At 43.5% G+C, this 19,133-nt stretch overlaps 1 protein-coding gene across 1 annotated transcript; it reads right to left on the reverse strand.

Annotated features, from left to right (window-relative positions):
* Positions 1–263: 263 nt before the first annotated feature.
* LOC306927909 (uncharacterized protein) lies at positions 264–16,245 on the reverse strand. The gene is made up of 3 exons (XM_079507795.1): positions 15,525–16,245; positions 11,906–12,028; positions 264–1,778 (listed from the first exon to the last, which is right to left on the reverse strand). The coding sequence occupies exons 1-3, from the start codon at positions 16,084–16,086 to the stop codon at positions 361–363; spliced, it is 2,103 nt and encodes a 700-aa protein (XP_079363921.1). The 5' UTR covers positions 16,087–16,245; the 3' UTR covers positions 264–360.
* Positions 16,246–19,133: the final 2,888 nt, after the last annotated feature.

Below are 19,133 nucleotides of genomic sequence, written 5' to 3' on the forward strand. Positions count from 1 at the left end.
ACACTAAAAATGAAGTGGTGAACAACCAACCTAATAATCAAACTCACACGAATGCAATCAGGTTAAATGTTAACTTGCACACTAATTCTGGTGGCAATCTAAAGCCCTGTGCAGGATATGAGATTCAGAATAGGCAGAGAGTTGTGAGTTATGATTTAAAACATGAAAAACCAACTAAGAAAGAAAAATAGCAGGTGGAATCTCTCCAAAAGACGAGTCCTAAATGAGGCAGTATGCATATCCATAATGGTTCTGCTTTTCTATTCACCTCCCTACAACATACAGGTGATTTGATGCTCCCAGTGAGCAAATGTATAGTGGATTTCCCCCCTTCTTTCGAGTCTTTTCAAGTGAACAGAGTTATTGAAACTCTAGATTGTTTTCTCCAGTGTGGATACGCTGGTGTCTCTTCATGGAACCCGACTGCTGGAAACTCTTATTACAATGTATACACTGGAAAGGTTTTTCTCCTGTGTGGACATACTGGTGCTTCTTTAGGTCATATGCCTGAACGAACCTCCTGTCACAATGTTTACAGTGGAAAGGTTTTTCTCCAGTGTGGACAAACTGGTGTCTCTTCAGGGTACCTGCCTCACTAAAACTCTTGTCACAATGTTTACACTGGAAAGGCTTTTCTCCAGTGTGGACATACTGGTGTCTCAGCAGGTGACCTGATTGATTGAAACTCTTGTCACAATGTTTACAATGGAAGGGTTTTACCCCGCGCTGGTGCTTCTTTAGGTCATATGACTGAATGAACCTCTTCAGGGAAGCCGACGGCTGGAAACTCTTGTTACAATGTTTAAACTGGAAAGGTTTTTCTCCTGTGTGTACATACTGGTGCTTCTTTAGGTCACTTGACTGAATGAACCTCACGTCACAATGGTGACAGTGGAAAGGTTTTTCTCCAGTGTGGACATGCTGGTGTCTCTTCAGGGTACCTGACTCACTAAAACTCTTTTCACAATGTTTACACTGGAAAGGTTTTTCTCCTGTGTGGACATGCTGGTGTCTCTGCAGGTGACCTGCTTGATTGAAACTCTTGTCACAATGTGTACACTGGAACGGTTTTTCTCCAGTGTGGAGACGCTGGTGCGTTTTCAGCCCACCTGAATCAATGAAACTCTTGTCACAGTGCTTACAATGGAAGGGTTTTTCCCCAGTGTGAACACGCTGGTGCTTCCTTAGGTCATATGACTGAATGAACCTCTTGTCACAGTGTTTACAGTTGAAAGGTTTTTCTCCAGTGTGAAACCTCTGGTGTCTCTTCAGCGTACCGGACTCACTGAAACTCCTGTTACAATGTTCACACTGGAAAGGCTTTTCTCCAGTGTGAAACCGCTGGTGTCTTTTCAGAGAATCTGGCCTAGTGAAACTCTTCTTACAATGTCTACAGTGGAAAGGTTTCTCTCTAGTGTCGATATGCTGGCGTGTCCCCAAGGAACCTGACTCACTGAAACTCTTGTCACGCCGTTCATCATCACCGTCTTCACTGGTCTCCTCCCAATCATCGGATTCAAGTTCAACTTCAACTTCAGAGCAGTGGGAAGAGATGTCTCCTTCATCATCATCATTTTCTTCCTCAACTTTCACTGCTAGTAATGTCAACATTGACCCATCAGGCAGCTCTGGTATTTGAAGTAGATCTTCCCGTTCCTGTTTAAGCTCTTCCTGTTCCTCTTTAATGTGTCGAGGCTCTGGTTCCTCCTGGAGCAGACTGGGGCTCCTCTCCTGTTTATTGGAATCCTCCTCTTTACACACAACCATGTGCAGGATGTCTAGGAGCAGAAGAAATACATAATAGTTAATACTAGATTCCGAAAATGTAAAACAATTCTTCCACTGTGTTCCTTGTAGAAAATGAGCTCTCACCTTCAAAGTTTTAGCAACATATCAGTAGGGCTGGGCTATATGACCAAATCTCATATCAAATATAGAAAAGTTTATATCACGATAACGATATACTCACGATATAGCATATTTATTCCGATACCGATTTTCTATCTAAGAAATAGATTAGTTTTTCTTTTTTTTTTCAGGCCGAGTACTTGTACTTAATTTTGTGTACATACTTACTTGCCAATACAGAGAAAAAAAACAGGAAAATAATACTTATGCCAATATCAAAAACCGGGGTAGACATAAGGGAAATTTGGATTTTCAAGATCACTGGCCCCACCATTATAACCACTAGCCCGGGATTCGTCAGAAGCTATTTCTTTTTTTCCGTTTCTTTTTTTAAATGCATGTACAATGTGTTTTTAGCATTAATTGTATTGCAATAAAAGACAATGGGTCTAACAAATAAACTGGCTTACAGTTAAGTTATTGGCAACTAAATAAATAAATGAATTACAAATTAAGACAAATACTGCCAATGCTACTGATTGGTTCATTGGCTTGCAGTTATTGCACATAGCCAAAATGCAATACTAATATTAGACTGGTCATTCAGGATGGAAGTCACTAAGTTTCTACAGGGAATTACTTACACACACACACACACACACGCACACACACACATACACAAAATACATTGCTGTGGTATAGAACGTGGAAACGTGTCACAGATGCGATGCGTTGCATGCTTGCAGATCTGCGTTTAACCCATTTGATACGTAGGACAGGTATATTCGCCAAGATTAATAATTAATTTTGCGGCATGTGCTGATTACACATGACGAGCAGGCTCGTCATAATAACATTGCCTCGCTGTGTTTCATTCATTGAATCGCTCTGGTTGCTATGCACGGTTGCTAGGGCCCCTCCCGCACCCTTTGTTTTCACTCAACCACACTGGCTCCTGTTTTAGGCCGCGTCTTTGTAGGCTTTTTTCTCGGAAACTAATGCACTGTCCGTGGTGTTGAACAGATCCGCCATGTTCGGAGGTCGTTTCTGATTAACCGTTGAGCGTGATGGGAACATTGGCGTTTTATAGAGCAAGGATTGGCCTTATTTTAGCTCGGAACATTTAATTTTAAATGATGAACAGGACGGTTGATGCGAACAATATCAACAACAGGGAGCATTGGAGCAACATCTGAGTCTTCACTTCAGCAGCAATGCAAGTTCCGAAAGGGTGGTATACGCTAGTCTGTGAATGGCCGCTCATTCTGCCCCACGGTGAATTGTCTATTTTCATGTCAATCAATGGCCGCTCATTCGGCCCCACGGAGCTGTTATTTAATGAGCCCTATCAATGGCCACTCATTCGGAGCCCAGTACGCGTGCGTCCATAAACCCAACGTGTCTGATGAGTAGGGCTGACCTCGATTAGTCTAATAGTCGACTAATCGATCGGAACGGGTCTCAGTCGACTGACAACCTCTCAGTCGATGTTCACCAAAAAAAAACAAAAAAAAAACAGTCGGGACGATTTTTTTCTTTTGGGCCGGGTGGAAAACCCCTCCTCCGTTATAATGGTTTGCTCCCAGCCCCCGCACCGCAGCATCGGGGAACACTCTGGCAGCCAGAGTAAAGGCTGGGAGGGACCGAGCCGAGGGAGGCTACTGTACTGTAGCCTACATGTTGTTTATGCTCCGGAGTCCAGACCCATGCAGTTTAATAATATACAGTCACAACAGAATGCACACTGCTGTCTCGTGTCTCATCACAATCCCAATGCGCCACCCGTGAAGTCGGGGGGAAAATAAAAAACAGGCTGCTAGTGTTAGTGTAGGGTCGGGGATCGTTAGCTTAGCGCGTAGCTACTGATTCAACCCACTGATTGAACTTCATCTCCACCTGTAATCTAGGTTATTTTTTTATTGACAACGTGAACGAACCCCGACACCAGCGCTGCAAAAATAGACAGATCTACAAGCTCTCAACGCGTAGCGAACGGCGCTGCAAAAACAGGCAGGACGCGATGCCTTGAGAGCTTGTGGATCAGCCTCCCCGACGGTGCGGGGAGGCAAGAGTTCTCCGGGGAGGAGGAGAAATTACCAGGGCAGGCTACATGTTGCTGCGGCTAACAACACTGTCACCAGCCAGTGGCTGTGATGTTAGCTTGACTTGCAGCTGCTTGTCCGTTCCAACTTCACTTCATCTCCACCTGTAACTTATTTTTTATTTTGTTACCCTGGCTGCAGCTGCGCTGCAAAAATAGACGGATCTACAAGCTCTCAACGCGTAGCGAACGGCGCTGCAAAAACAGGCAGGACGCGGCGCCTTGAGAGCTTATCGCCCAACCTTAATGCAAATGTGTTGTTTTTTTTGGGGGGGGGTGCAGGGGGGTGTTCAGTCGACTATCAGTCGACTAACAGCAAATGTATTCATATTCATTTCGACTATACAAATCCTTAGTCGGGGACAGCCCTACTGATGAGCGCCCATTGACTCGGGAATGGGCCTTGAACAAATAACCCTATAGTATAGAACGAACCAGCAGAACGACCAGAGACGCACAGCATCACCAGCTGGCTGTATGCCCAATCCGTAGAGCTCCACCTGGCCGGAGTGCACAGTCCCGCAACACTCACTCACTCACTCAGGTTTTATTTAATTCATAACAAGTCATAACCTACTGTAAGCTAATTCCATCTCGCCCCAGCTTTTTTCCGCCGACCTCACGTGCTTTGATTTTGAGTTTTTTTTCTCTAGTGGATAATTTTCTGTTTTAATATGGGCCTACTTTTATTTCTACTCCACTACATGTCCACTTTACTGCAGTAAAATTAGGCCTATTTAATGCCTATTTTGCATTTTTTACATTTGCAAACTGTTTTTGTTTTGTTTTTTTATACCGATGTGTAACTGCTGATGTCATGTCATTGCAAGGAACAGTAAAGGCCTTTCTCAAATGTTGATTACCGGACTTATTTCTTCATTGCAATATTGATACTTTAACTTAAGCAAAACTTTTCCACCACTGTGCAAATCGTTCTGAAGGTATAGGCCATGGGTTAATTTGGATATGTGTCCACCCTTTGAATGGGACTGAGAGTAGGCTACTTTTGTACTGAACTTAAGAGCTGAATAGGCTATTGTGTAGCTGTAGCATAGCGCCCCAAAGAAGCGCACAGACTCTGGTTTGGCTGCATGGATTCCTTCTGAAGACTTCAATTATGGGCCTATGTGGACTATTATGGACAGATTATCATAAACACCCCATGCTCATGCTGGTTTTCTTTCCAATTGTGCAGTGAGCAACAGGCACAGTCTTATTTTCCATTCTACACCAGTTCCGACATTTTTATTCAAAGCTGTTACCTTTTCCTTGAGTTAATATAATATTTGATACATACAATTATCATGCACAAATTGATCATTATAGCCTAAATAACGCTATGTCAATCCTGCATGCCAATGATTAATGAGATGAAAGTTTCATCATACTTCTGGTGGTTACGGAGTAATTAGAATCACAGACAGCCTTCTGAATGTGGCTATTTGGAGAGCTCCAAGTTGCGCACGGATGCTTGTTATTTTTTCCAGTGGTTCCTAAATGCTAGTTTCTTCGAATATATCTAATCTCCTAGTTCACAAGTTGTCGCGCTGTGATGCGTTGTGAAATTAGAGAGAACTTTGAACTATTGCGCTTGAGATTTGGGTAAATTCTGGTTTAAAACTAGCTCTCTCCAAAGGCCCAGAATTAATTGGAGACAAAAAAGAAAGCAGTGCTGTTCGCTTTCAAGAAATGATGCACGGCTGCTATAGGCCAATGTCCAAGGTGAGGACTATATTATTATTATTATTAGAGGGAGAGAGAGAGAGGGAGAGAGATACGGAGGGAGGGGGAGAGAGAGAGAGAGAGAGAGAGAGAGGTGAGAGGGGTTGTTACTGAAATCGGTGTGGAGTGATTGATTGATTGATTGCGCGGTGGCGGCAGTAGGTCACTCAGGGGAATATGAGAGAGAGAGAGAGAGAGAGAGCGCGCGAGAGAGAGAGAGAGAGAGAGAGATTTAACTTGCGCACATGGTGAGCTCTGTGCGCTCCGGAGATTTAACTTTCGGAATGGCGGGGCGAATTCTTCCATGGGGAAACATCGCCATTTTTTGTATAATGGGATGAATCTAGAGTTGCAATACCCTCCATTGACATCCCATTGATCCAAATTGCATTTCCGATCTGCTTGGATTAAACAACGTTAAACTCACCAACATTGCAGCTGTAGGCCAAGCTTGAATTATACTCTTTCATGGTGCATCAGCTACTGTCAAGAAATTTCTGTGCAGGTGATTTTTGTGTTGGGGTTGGAAGTGCTTGGATTTTGATGAAACAAACGCTTTGCAGTTTGAAAGAGGATAATTCAAGTTTTCCCTACAGCTGCAATGTTGGTGAGTTTAACATTGTTTATTACATGGCTTGGTTGAATGCTTGATTCTGATTGGTCAATCGCTTAATTCAGCGGTGAGTTATCTCATGATAATGACCGCTCCGCTGTATAATGACCGCTGCCTAATCAAACCCTCTGAGCACCACCAGCTGCGCGGCTGCGCCCGCTTGATTTACTGCCGTTTCCAACATAACAGCCATGTAAACACACACACCACTGACACACAATGTAATTTACAGCTAAACATTGCTCTTAAAATGTTTTTGAAAACATTTGAGCGAGAAATAGACGAAGCAGCTGGACCCGAAAATGGATTCTATTTGATCAACTCACTTCCTTGTTTTCCGACAGTGCTTCAGCCCTGCAGCTGGGCAGACGCAGCCAGCGCGAAGTTATGGAATACTTTTTTTGTTGTGTTTTGGATCAATGGATTAATTTATGTTAGTTAGCCATGTAATAAGCGGGATAATATCTGGCTAGGTGGTCATTGTCGGGATATAATTCACCTTCAGGGAGTGTAACCACCTCGGCTTCGCCTCGGTGGTTAAACTCCCTGTCGGTGAATTATCTCCCGACAATGACCACCTAGCCAGATATTATCCCTTACTTAATACAAGCAGTTCGGAAATGCAATTTGGATCAATGGGATGTCAATGGAGGGTATTGCAACTCTAGATTCATCCCATTATTAAAAATAATATTGTGTTGCAAATTGCGGCTAACTGCCAAAGCACAGACAGGCCTAAAGCAAACAAAATATATTATTATTATTATTACAATTAAAAGGCAGACACAGAAGTACAGGCTAGAGGGCTGCAACGGGAACGGGAGCCCGCGGGACCCAATGTAAATTATGTTGGCGGTATTAAAATGCTTGCGGGCGGGCACGGGCGGTCAAGATAAAACCATCGGGCCCCCGCAAATCCCGCAATTAACCAGATACAGAGCTTATATAGCCTACAATTTAGCAAAATATGAATGTCTGATGAGAACGTATAATTTCCATGCGCTGGACAAGCACCGTGGAGTCAGTCTCACTCTCTCCAACAGACATCATCAGGCACGCTCCCAAAGCGGCCGCACCTGTCAATCATTAGTAGGCTAATCACTCTGAGAAATGCATGTGTGGATCGAGTTCCTTTTCCCCACAACGGACATTTTCGCTTCTAAACCCCTTGTTGCTTTTCCCCGTGTGCATCAGCGTCACTCACTCAGCAATAACGTGAAACAGAACACAACGATAAGTATATTTGGCTTTTAACATGCACTCTCTCTCTCCCCACCCAGCATACATGTGCACGCTGCTGCGCAATGTCTGTGAGACTGTGACACAATAATAATATATATAGCATAAATAATAGGCCTAATATAACACTTTCCCTCTATCTGTGACTGTGATCAGCTCCTCACACACATAACTCCTCTCTCGTGCATGCACGGCTGCTCAATCTCAGCAACTGTTTGGGTAAATGTTTTTTTTTTTTTTATCCCAATGGAAATATTGCTGGTTTAGCAGGACGAAACGATACAATTGCGGGATGGTGCGGGACTAAATTAGACTTATTTTTTTGTTGCGGACGGGAGCGGCGGACAGGCGGTCACCGCGGGTGGTCAAAAATAAAATCATTGCAGGCGCGGGCGGGATTAGTCTGTAATTCAACGGGAGCGGGCGGGAACGGGATCAATAAATCACTCCCGCGCAGGGTTCTAGTACAGGCCTATGTCTGCAATAAATTGTCTAAGGAAAAAGCAAATACCTCATGTCACTCACTGCTCCACAGTTGTTTCAGTTCATTTTAAGCTCTGTATAAAGATTCAAAATGTTAACTTTCTGTTGCTCAGTGTACTTTGTTAAACTTTAGGATGGGAAGCTTAACGATGTTTAATGTATGAGTGAGAGACAACGTGTCGTCACTCGTCTACTCTGCATGTCCAGCTGTGCATGGTTAGCGTCTTGTGTTGTTGTTGTTGTTGGAAGCTGTTGCTGAAATAAGGACTTTTCAGATGGAATACTTTATTTGGAACAATAAAACAAGACACGTAGGAGGAAAGAGGTAGAGGTGTTTGCACGGACAAGCTCTTTGTTCAAGAACATCACCGTGGAAAACGTATCAATTTCACCCAACATGGAACCTGCATTCATAACAGTGAAGGGCCGAATATTAGCTTCAGCGATACGCTATATGGGAGCGCTCACAGAAAAATAATTCATAAACTCGCATTCTATTGGGAATTGAATGGGCATTTTGCGACATGCCATATTATGCACCCTCTCCCTGGGTATACCACGTGTATTCACGCATGTGCATCAATTCGACTTTCTTCTGCTCGTGAGGCACACGCTTCATATCACTGACATCTCTTTTCCGATAATGGTTAATTTAAAAGGACGGGTTTGCCGACCTGTAGCCTACCGCGAGGTTCCTCTATCGGTGATCTCACCTCGGTGATATAATTATAAGCTCACGAATTACATTATTTCGCTAAGTAAGTACTCACTATGCAAGCTAATGCTACTTGCCTGCTAGCTGCTGTGTAAGCTTAGCCTAGCCATGTTAGCTAGTTGCCACCGCTGTAAACGCAATTACTATCTAGCCTGTGTGGACTAGTTAGCCGCTGCTGTACAAGCCTTAGCTACTAGTTCTGCTAGTTCTCGTTAGCTGCTGTACAAGCGTCTTTACTAGCCTAGCTTTAATTTCGCGCTGCACAAGCCGTGTTTTTAGCCTTCTTCGCTCGTTGACGCTGCACAAGTCTCATGTAGCCGCTGCAAGTGAGTTTTCAAAGCAACCGCAGCAACATGGCCGACCGAAACATGGCCGACCGAAACAACTCCAGAACACCAGCCCACCGCTATCAACAGGGCAAGTTCCCCGTACCAAAACATGCAAAAGCCCTTCCTGCAACAACACCGCGTCGACAGAAGTTTGCCCTCGACACAGAGCTCCCCAACACGGTGGGTTTCCAGGGGATCCCCAAGATAGACTGGGCCACCGCAGGGTACCTGATTAACCCCTACAGCCCACATCACTTTCCTCTGGACAAAGACCCTGCTTTCCCTGACAAGAAGGACAGGGACACCTTCATGGCTCTCAGCCGCCTCTATGGCAACCTGGTGGCCATTTCCAAAGCGGCCAACACAGAGGCTCTGCCCGGCGGCTCAACGACGACACTAAAGTCCTCACCCGAGCCATTGTGAAGTCTGCAGGACGAGGCATGGTCAACACAGTCCAGCAAGAGAGAGCGAGATGGCTGGATGTTTTTCCCATACCAAACCCAGACGACATCCGCTCCAGTGGCGGCTGGTGACTTTTGTCCTAGAGATGGCGCTATAAAAATATCAAGAAAACATGCACTATAGGTATCATCACATTCAATGGAAGGCTTTTAAAAATAAAAAATAAACATGGCATTGCCAAACATGGCTAATTTCATGTAGATTGAGGCTACAGTTTTCTTGTCTTGTTGTTCCATTATGAAAATGAATTATTATCTTTACCTGGCTCCATGTGGCTCATCATTCATGTTTTTCTAGCGTCTATGGTGTGTTAAACTATATGTCAAACTGTGTTGTGATGTTTATGCTGCCCCCAAGTGGTTTGTGGTGTGAATAACATTGATCGCACACATTTTGCGACCCAGTGGCTTCCTATCGTTTGTATTGAAGACATGTGGACCGCAATGCATTACTCTTCAGTGCTGAGAGTCAAGGGCTACAGATGAACGCGCACCAACATGTGACACTCAGTAACCAATCAGAAACATCACACAACGTAAACAACATTTGACATTTCATGGCAGCATAATACAACGTGGCAGCATAATACAACTTTTAATCACTGCCTTTGGTTAGTGGTTCCTTATATTATATAATATTTACGTTTCTGGATTGCTAATTTTAAATAAATTACAGGCTGCCCCCTATGGACCGGCCGCCACTGATCCGCTCCTTGATGTATAAGAGGCCCATCCATCACCCACGAGGGTCTTTTTCATGGGGCTATGGATGAGCTCATCACCACTGGAGAGCAGCTGAGACAGAAGGACGAAGCGGGAAGCCACCTCCCCGGCCCAGCAAGACCTGCTCAGCTGGCCCCCCCTCCTCCTCCTCGCCAGTCTACTGAGAGGCACAGCCGCCAGGCCTGGAGATTCCCGCCCGACAGAGCGCCTGACCGCCCACCCCCCCTCCCCCCACAGAAAGGGAGGGGTTCCGAGCAGCCAACCCAGCCTGTGGAAGACAGCGAGCGCCGCATGGTGATGACATAGGCTTTTATTCCAGATATTTTCTCGTGCCGAAAAAAGGGGGAGGGACTGTGGCCTATCCTGGACCTCCGTGCTCTCAATCGGCACCTAAAACCCTTCCGTTTCAAGATGCTAACGGCAGACTCGCTGGTACGTTATCTGCGCCAGCGTGGATTTACGAGACGCTTATTTTCACATCCCTATCTACCCTCCACACAGGAAGTTTCTGCGTTTCGGATTTGAGGAAAAACTATACGAGTACTGTGCATGACAAATAATGTCATGCACATTTGTCCAGTGCATAGCCTACTGCAGGCCTGGTTGACTAGATTTAGAAGACACTTTGAAGGTTTTGCTACTGAAATGATGAATGAAATCCCGTCATTTAATATGCATCTCAATGGGGGAGAAGGACAGCTTGTCATGTCTCCTCGTGGACAAGGACGGGTTGGGGAGGGACTTAGCGAAGGGCTAATTGCAGCTCATTGCAATGTGTTGTTGTGAACTTGTAGATCGACTATTTCAGGCATCTGTTCTCTCCACAACAGTGGCGGCCTTATATACGTTTCAATCGTTTCAATTGTTTAATCAAGCTGCTTGTCTATTTTTCTACTTGGCTGTGTATGCTGTTCATGCTTTGAAGTCCGATAATACACACTGACAAAAAAAAACAACAATAATAATAATTATTGATATTTTAAATTATGACGTCATGAACGGGCCTCCCGATCCTTAAGGCAGCCCCTGCTCCACAATAGAGGGTATGCACATGCATAAAGTGAATGGCAAATAGAGTAGCAAATCGAGTGGCAAGGTGAGTGGCAAAGTGAGTTTAACGTTGTTTAATGCAAGCATATTGGACTTTTCTGTTTGGATGTATGGGCTGTCAAGGCCAGAAAGTAGTTTTTTGGCACTCAGTAGGCGTTCCCGCATAACTTCCTGGTTTGATGATGATGTCACCCTCTATATAGGGATGCTAGGGTTCAAATGGTTAAACCTCAAATGAAGAAGCTGAGAAAAAGCCAGTCAAAGATCTGTGTTATCTCACACAGTTCAGACTCACAGAGCCATTTCTCGACACCTCGTCTCCTACAGAGACACACCATAAAAATCTTTTTGAGACCTACATCCATACTGTAAAGAAAATCACAAGGTGAACTTATATGGTCCAGTTTTCTTTCACATTCAATTTGTGGAAAATACGATGTGCTTTAAATAGAATATACTTCAAAATAGAATTTGAGGGATATTCCAAGGATGGATTTACATATCGGGATATTATCAGTGTCATGATATGTTTTGCCATTGTTATTGTATAGTAAAAATAAGACATTGTGGCAGCCCTACAGAAACGAAAATATTAAAGAAGGAAGAGCACATGAAACTTACCGAGGTGTGAGTGGTCTTCAGGTTCCTGTTTAATAGAAATGTCTGGTTCCTGGTTATTAGAAACGTCCCTGGCTGAGTCTGGAGAGTTCATCTTCACCTGCAGTCTGGACTCCACACACTGGTCTAAAATCAAGTGAATAAGGAAGGACTTTAATAACTGGAGACCTAGCGGTGTTAGCACAACATGTGAATCTTGAGATTATGGGATTTATGTATTAGGGAATAAATTGCGCTTGGAATTCCACACAAGGAACAATATGGTCAAAAGTGAATATGGTGAAAGTAACCAATCTGATGTTCTGCCTCAGTTCAAGCAGCAGGGAGCGTACAGTGCAACCATTTCTGTTTTAATTTCTATTTTAATTCAGGATTACAATTACTTTTTTTAAAGTATATATTTTGAGACATTCCATTTGACAATGATGCTCTTTGTTTTGTCTTGTGTTTTGTTATAAACACCCTCTTTTGCCACTCCCTTAAAGCTCAGTGAGATGTTTAGTTCAGATCTAGCCAAGATGAAAACACAACAATAATGTGTAAGATTTGTTACAATGATGTGTGTGCACCACAACACAATATGACCAATTCATCATCTGAGATTCAAATACTGTACAATGGGCTCTATGACCAAACAATGAAGGAGCAAAAAAGAGACGGTGCGTGCGTACGCACACCACACACACAGTTATAATGTTGCTTATGTTGTATAAGGGTTGGGAAGTAACGGATTACATAGAACACCATTACGTAATCAGAGTAAAACAAAATGGTAACTGTAACGTTCCCCTCATCAATTTTAGGGCTACACCAAACACCAAACAATAAAATAATCAAGTCAAAATAGTAGCCTACGCATGGCACATGATCAGTAGGTAGGCTACGCCGGGTGTGTGTGTGTGTGTGTGTGTGTGTGTGTGTGTGTGTCTGCTGCTGCTGCTCACTGCGCAGTGAGCAGACAGCTCGCTCGACTCGGCTCCAACCACACGAGCAACCAATGGTTTTCCCCGCTGTCAGACTCCACAGTCAGTCCCCATATTATATATATTATATTACATTATATAGTGAGGTCTGTAACCAGCGGACCGGACAGTGACCTACTGTACCTGGGGAAAGTGAGAGGAGGCGGCCAGTGTGGACTGTAGAGCACTCTGGTTACCGTTCAAATGGCACTTCACCAGTAGCCCTGTGGCTCGCTAAAAATGATGCGGACATAAGCATAACCATTTTTCTATGGACATAAAACACGCAGTGGAGTGTAATCAGCCCTCAAGGGCTTCAATGTGGTGGTGGTATCATGTAGATGTAGAATCAAACGGCATACATACAACCAGATAGTTGATTTCTTAATAACGAGACAAACTGAATACGTTTCCTGCCAGCCCTAAATAGCTCTAAAAGGCTCAGCCCTATGTGGCCTCACTAAGAAGCGAGACCGACAATAGAGGGTATGCGCATGCATAAAGTCAATGGCAAATCGAGTGGCAAGGTGAGTGGCAAAGTGAGTTTAACGTTGTTTAACATTGTTTATTACAATCAGATAAGACTTTTCTGTTGGATGTGCGGGCTGTCAAGGCCAGAAAGTACCCTAGAGACATGGTTTAGTGATCACAACAGCTGAAACGGTCCAGGGCGGTCTCCAATTTTTGTATTGAGCTCCAAAACATTTCCAAAACTCCAAAATCCAAAAATTCCAATGCATTTCAATTGGATGGAATATAACCAGTGCGTTCACTGAAAAATAAAAATAAAAATAAAAAAAGATGGTCGTCCAATGTAGTCCTAGGCAGGGAAGGAGTTAAGTCTGTGATTCATTACAGCTGTGACCAACCTAGATGCCTTGCACTGGGTCACGCATTGCAAAATGAAAATCATCAGCTGTGTGTGTGCGTGTGTGTGTGTGTGTGTGTGTGTCTGTCTGTGTGCACTCTGCCATGTGATAGAACCACTGATTTTTTTATAATGGGATGAATCTAGAGTTGCAATACCCTCCATTGACTCCCCACTCATCCAATTGCGTTTGCGATCTGCTTGTCTTAAACAACGTTAAACTCACCAACATTGCAGCTGTAGTCCAAGCTTGAATTATCCTCTTTCAATCTGCCGAGCTTGTTTTTCATAAAAATCCCCCGTAGTCATGTTATGAGCTACTTTCTGTCAAGACATCCTCTGCAGGTGATTCTTTTTCTAATTGTTGCAGTTTAGAAGCACTCGTTTTCCATAACGGGTCGCGCTGCTGCCTCCTGCATTATGTGCAAATTCGAAACAGGTGGTACGCAGGGCCGTTCAGTGACTTACGACGAGTGCTTCCAAACTCCAGCACATAGAAAAATAATCACTTGCACAGAATTTCTTGACAGAAAGTAGCTCATAACATGTCTACGGGGGATTTTTATGAAAAACAAGCTCGGCAGATTGAAAGAGGATAATTCAAGCTTGGACTACAGCTGCAATGTTGGTGAGTTCAACGTTGTTTAAGACAAGCAGATCGCAAACGCAATTGGATGAGTGGGGAGTCAATGGAGGGTATTGCAACTCTAGATTCATCCTAGCCCGTCTCCGGACCCCCCGGGTTGAGCTCCTTTGGACCCCAACCCATAGGGTCCGGTGACACCAAAGCAAAGCTACATGCTAATTCACAAACGCACACTGACACCGTTGCTTTTGCTTTTGCTGCGCTGTGTGTGTGTGATGCTGACATATTCCAAAAGAAGCATATAAGAGCTATAGGAGACAACGGAGACAACCGAACCCCCCGCGAACGGCGCAGAAGCCGTTAAGTATTTTTAATCTTTGTCAGACCCTTTTGGCAGCTCTGAAATTCTCTCTTCCGTCCTTCCTTGTTGACATCCCATTGTACCGCCTCCAGCATCGGGGTTGGCTAGCTGCGCCTCCCTACGTGCCTCGTAGGCGCAGCTAGCCAACCGAGATGTCAACAAGGAAGGACCGAAGAGAGAATTTCAGAGCTGCCAAAATGGTCAAGCAAAGTTTAAAAATACTTAACGGCTTCTGCGCCAAAGGAAAGTTTCATTGATGTTTCCGTTGGCTCCTATAGCAGATATATGCTTCTTTTGGAACAAATAACTAGCACACACACGGCGCAGCAAAGGCGGTTGCGACGGGAAATCGGGTTGTATATTATATTTAACATATAGATTAAGATACGTGGGAAGGGACCCTACGTCTAAAGTCATCAAAATGTCAGAAAACTTTAACGTAGGGTCCCGATAGGGGCTAGATTCATCCCATTATAAAAAAAGTTGCAAATTGCGGCTATGATTTAACCATATTTCTGTTTTTTTTTACAGTAGTATTACACCTATACGTGATAGATGAATAGGTACAATTTTAATTTTCTGAAATTGTACATTTAAATTAGGAAATTAGGCAATATGTAGGAAAATGAAAAAAAGAAAATATGAAAAAGCTACTACTGTGGAAGGGTTATCATGTATTATATATTGATCCTATACACAATTTAATATGGTTTTGCACACTCAATTCATAATTAACTTTACAATTTTGGACTAAAAACTGGTTCTGAACTGAACCGGTTCCCAACCGGTGGAAAAGGGGTGTGTGTGAGCTGGGGCTCTATTCATGGCTTGCACATGTGACTCACCCACAGCATGTGTTGTCTGCATAGCTTGCATCTGGCTCCTGGCAGCTTCTGACGCTCTGCACAGGGTTACTGCTTTCTCAAGGGTCAAATCATTTTCCCTTAGTAGTATTTCTTTCAGAGAGGCATTGTTCAAACTGAACACCAGTTTATCTCTCATCATGTCAGTGTCGCTTATTCCAAATGCACAGGTTTTGCTCTTCTGGCGCAGTTCTGCGACAAACGTGTCCACTGGTATCCCATCCGCCATAGCGTGAGACCAGAACTGGTGCCGTTCAAAGACAACATTCTTCTGCGGGCTGCAATACGTTCCAAACGCCCTGAGGACCGCGTCCATTTTCCCATCGTCACCATCCTCGAATGTGAACGTGTTGAATACGTCCAAGGCGTCTTCTCCGATGGTGTGCAACAGTATGGCCACTTTAACCTTTTCATCCTTCTCGATTGCTCCAGTGGCTGTCATGTACAGCTGGAAACGCTGTTCCCACCGGCGCCAATTCTCGGCCAGGTTTCCAGTGAGCAGCAGCGATGACGGTGGTTTGAGCTGCAGCAGCAGCTGCTCCATCTTGCCCCGGCTTGTTTTCTGCTTCTAGCGTTAGCAACATTAACCAGCAACAAACAACAAAGGCGTTCGTAGCTTCCTCGCTCGTACCGCAATCCGCTGGCCGCTGGGTCTCTAATATAACTCTCTGGCTGTGAGATCGATCGGCGTGCGTCGAGTGAAGATCCCGGCCACTTCTGATACCATGTTATAGTTTTGAGATGGGTTCTTTATATTATTTATAACAATAAAGTTGACAACACACTGGTGAGTAGTTTGTAGGCGCAGCAGCTTCAGTTATTGACTGAGGAACAGGGCAGGCATGAGTAGTCGATCATCACAACAGTCAGTCAGTGCAGTACTCTTAATGGAACACATTATCGGTTGTGATTTTTGTGATTCGGTTGTGATTCTTTTTTTTGGTATCCTGAATTCCTGATGTCTGCTTGGTACAAAATTAACGTCCGCAAGCCAGGATCTATCTATCTATCTATCTATCTGATTGATTTATTGATTGATTGATTGATTGATTGAAGTAGCCTATTTATTGACAGTTTGCAGAATTACAGTACATTTCAAGTTATGTTAACTATGAGTCGATGACACCAAGCATTACACTTGTTTACAATAGCGGGCCCACCATTTTCAATTCATCAAAACATTTAGAGAAATAAAATATACACTTCTATAGCCTATAGCCAAAAAAAGGAAATCATCATAGGAGGTAAAAAGGTAAAAAATAATAATAATAATAATAATAAAAACATATAGGCTACAGTGAAGGGGAAAAGGGGTATCCATCTATCCATCCATCCACCCATCCATCCATCCATCCATCCACCCATCCATCCAGGCTCTTTCCCCTCCATTCTCGTTGTACATTGTTGTAATGCCTCACACAGCCTAAATCTACCAATCATCTTCTCCCAATCCACAACGCAGACCTCCCTGAAATAATACAATTTGCCCAAAACAACTCTTTGACCAATTTAATCTATGTATAGCCCTATTATAGGGCTATACATAGCCTATAGTACACAAGCGAACACCGGGGAGATTGCTCAGTAACTAACCCCGAGTTTAGCCTACACAATGCTGCCCTCTAGTGAAAATAAGGGCTCAACACAACCACTATTCTATCGGGGCACAATGAAATTCGCGCCCGCAGTTAATATATTAAAGCTTCTATGTACACAGGGACATCCTCAGAATATTTCAAACATATTATCCTTAAAGTCAACATCTTGGAATGTGGCCCTCCCATCGTTTCCATTGTCTTCCCAAAGTTCACACACAATAGCCAACGCATTCACTTTAAATTAAAAACCGACACAACAACCATTAACATACCACACACCTACTGAAGAACAACCATTAATGCCCTTTAAGAGGGCCACTACACGAGGACGTCGCGGGCTGTTCCCCGCCTAAGTTTGTGAACGATATAAAACTTTACTGCGTCTACATTGCGGTTATGTTAATTATGTTTGCCTTACACACGAGACCGGTAAACTGCTCCGTTTTCAAGATAAAGATGCAGTACACATGGCTGGCCTGTAGATGGCCACCAAAAAAAAGAAAAGCTTATTCTAAAAGTAGGATATATGAAAGCGTTGGTATTTCACACAGGTGTTGCCAAATAACTAATTATCTTGATCAGATGCGCATATGACATATCTAGGTCATATCAATTTAATGAGCAGAGCAGTGCTGCTTCTCTCTCTGAGTCTGCACACACTGACTGACCAGCTAAAGTGTATGCCTACCAAACCATAATATATGACAAACCTTGGATTAATTCTTCTGAAAACAGCAGCAAGCACAAAGTAAGTGTGAGAGAGAGAGAGAGAGAGAGAGAGAGTGTGAGAGAGAGAGAGAGAGAGAGAGAGAGAGCGTGCGCACCCCTTCTCTCGCTCAGATCATCATACACAGCGGCATGGTACATTGTGAATTTATGAGTTTGACTTTGGAGATTGAAATATATATATTCGCTGGTGCGCAACACCTCTGAATGTCAGATAATTGCTCGTTTAGGTTGATTACACCTGCTGGCAGCACAGCGCTAATCATTGCCTATTTTTTAACACGCAGCATCTCTCTCTCTCTCTCTCTCTCTCTCTGTGACTGTGAGACTGACACAGACGCGGTCAATAATATATAGCATAAATAATAGGCCAAATATAACACTTTCCCTCTATCTGTGATCAGCTCCTCACACACAACTCCTCTCTCGTGCATGCCTGCTCAATCTCAGCAACTGTTTGCGTGCGTGCAGGGCTGCAGATCGGCTATTTTTGGAGAAGAGATTTATAGACCACTCAGTTCACACGGGTGTGATTTTTTTTCATTAACATGGAGAAATCATTAACATGGTGAAATACATCTTGATGACATCATCAAGATGTGTTTCACCATGTTAATGATATTTTTCAGACCTCCAGTTCTAGGAAACACAGAATGGGGGGACTTTTTCCACACAACATCTCTAAGGTATAATGACATAGTAAAATGTTGAAAATGAGTGGTATTCCCCTTTAACGCTCGCCTCTCCTCTGGGATAACAATGGCAAGTTGTATAACATGCCGGCCTATCACCCACACAACTGATCCTGGTTTGGTTGTCGCATGTATGTGTGGATTTACTGATGTTTGCATGTGCTCATGGGCATGTGTGTGTGCGCATGTGCATGTGTGTGAGTTAAACTGATACATTGATCATTGTTTGTGGCTTCCAGACCTGTAGAGAAGAGAACATCCACCTAGGAGTGCAACAGTTAATCCAATAAATTAGTATCTATAATCTATAATCTATAATTTAGTAAATTAATTGATTAATAATGTAGGCATATCTCTATTTTGGAGTGGACATGTCATTATAAGCAAACATCATACAATGAATGAAAATATATACAGCTCACAATTAACAATTCAAGATGCGATACATTTTGAGCTTGTACTGTAGATCAGCTGCTACATTCACTATAGTCTTGCACAACACAGTTAATCTGACCAGAGACAATGCATACAGATACGAAATCTGGTTCATAGTTAGTGATTGCCAGTCTGAGGGT

The sequence above is a fragment of the Electrona antarctica genome (assembly GCF_951216825.1).
Source record: "Electrona antarctica genome assembly, chromosome: 8".
Lineage (NCBI taxonomy): Eukaryota > Metazoa > Chordata > Actinopteri > Myctophiformes > Myctophidae > Electrona > Electrona antarctica.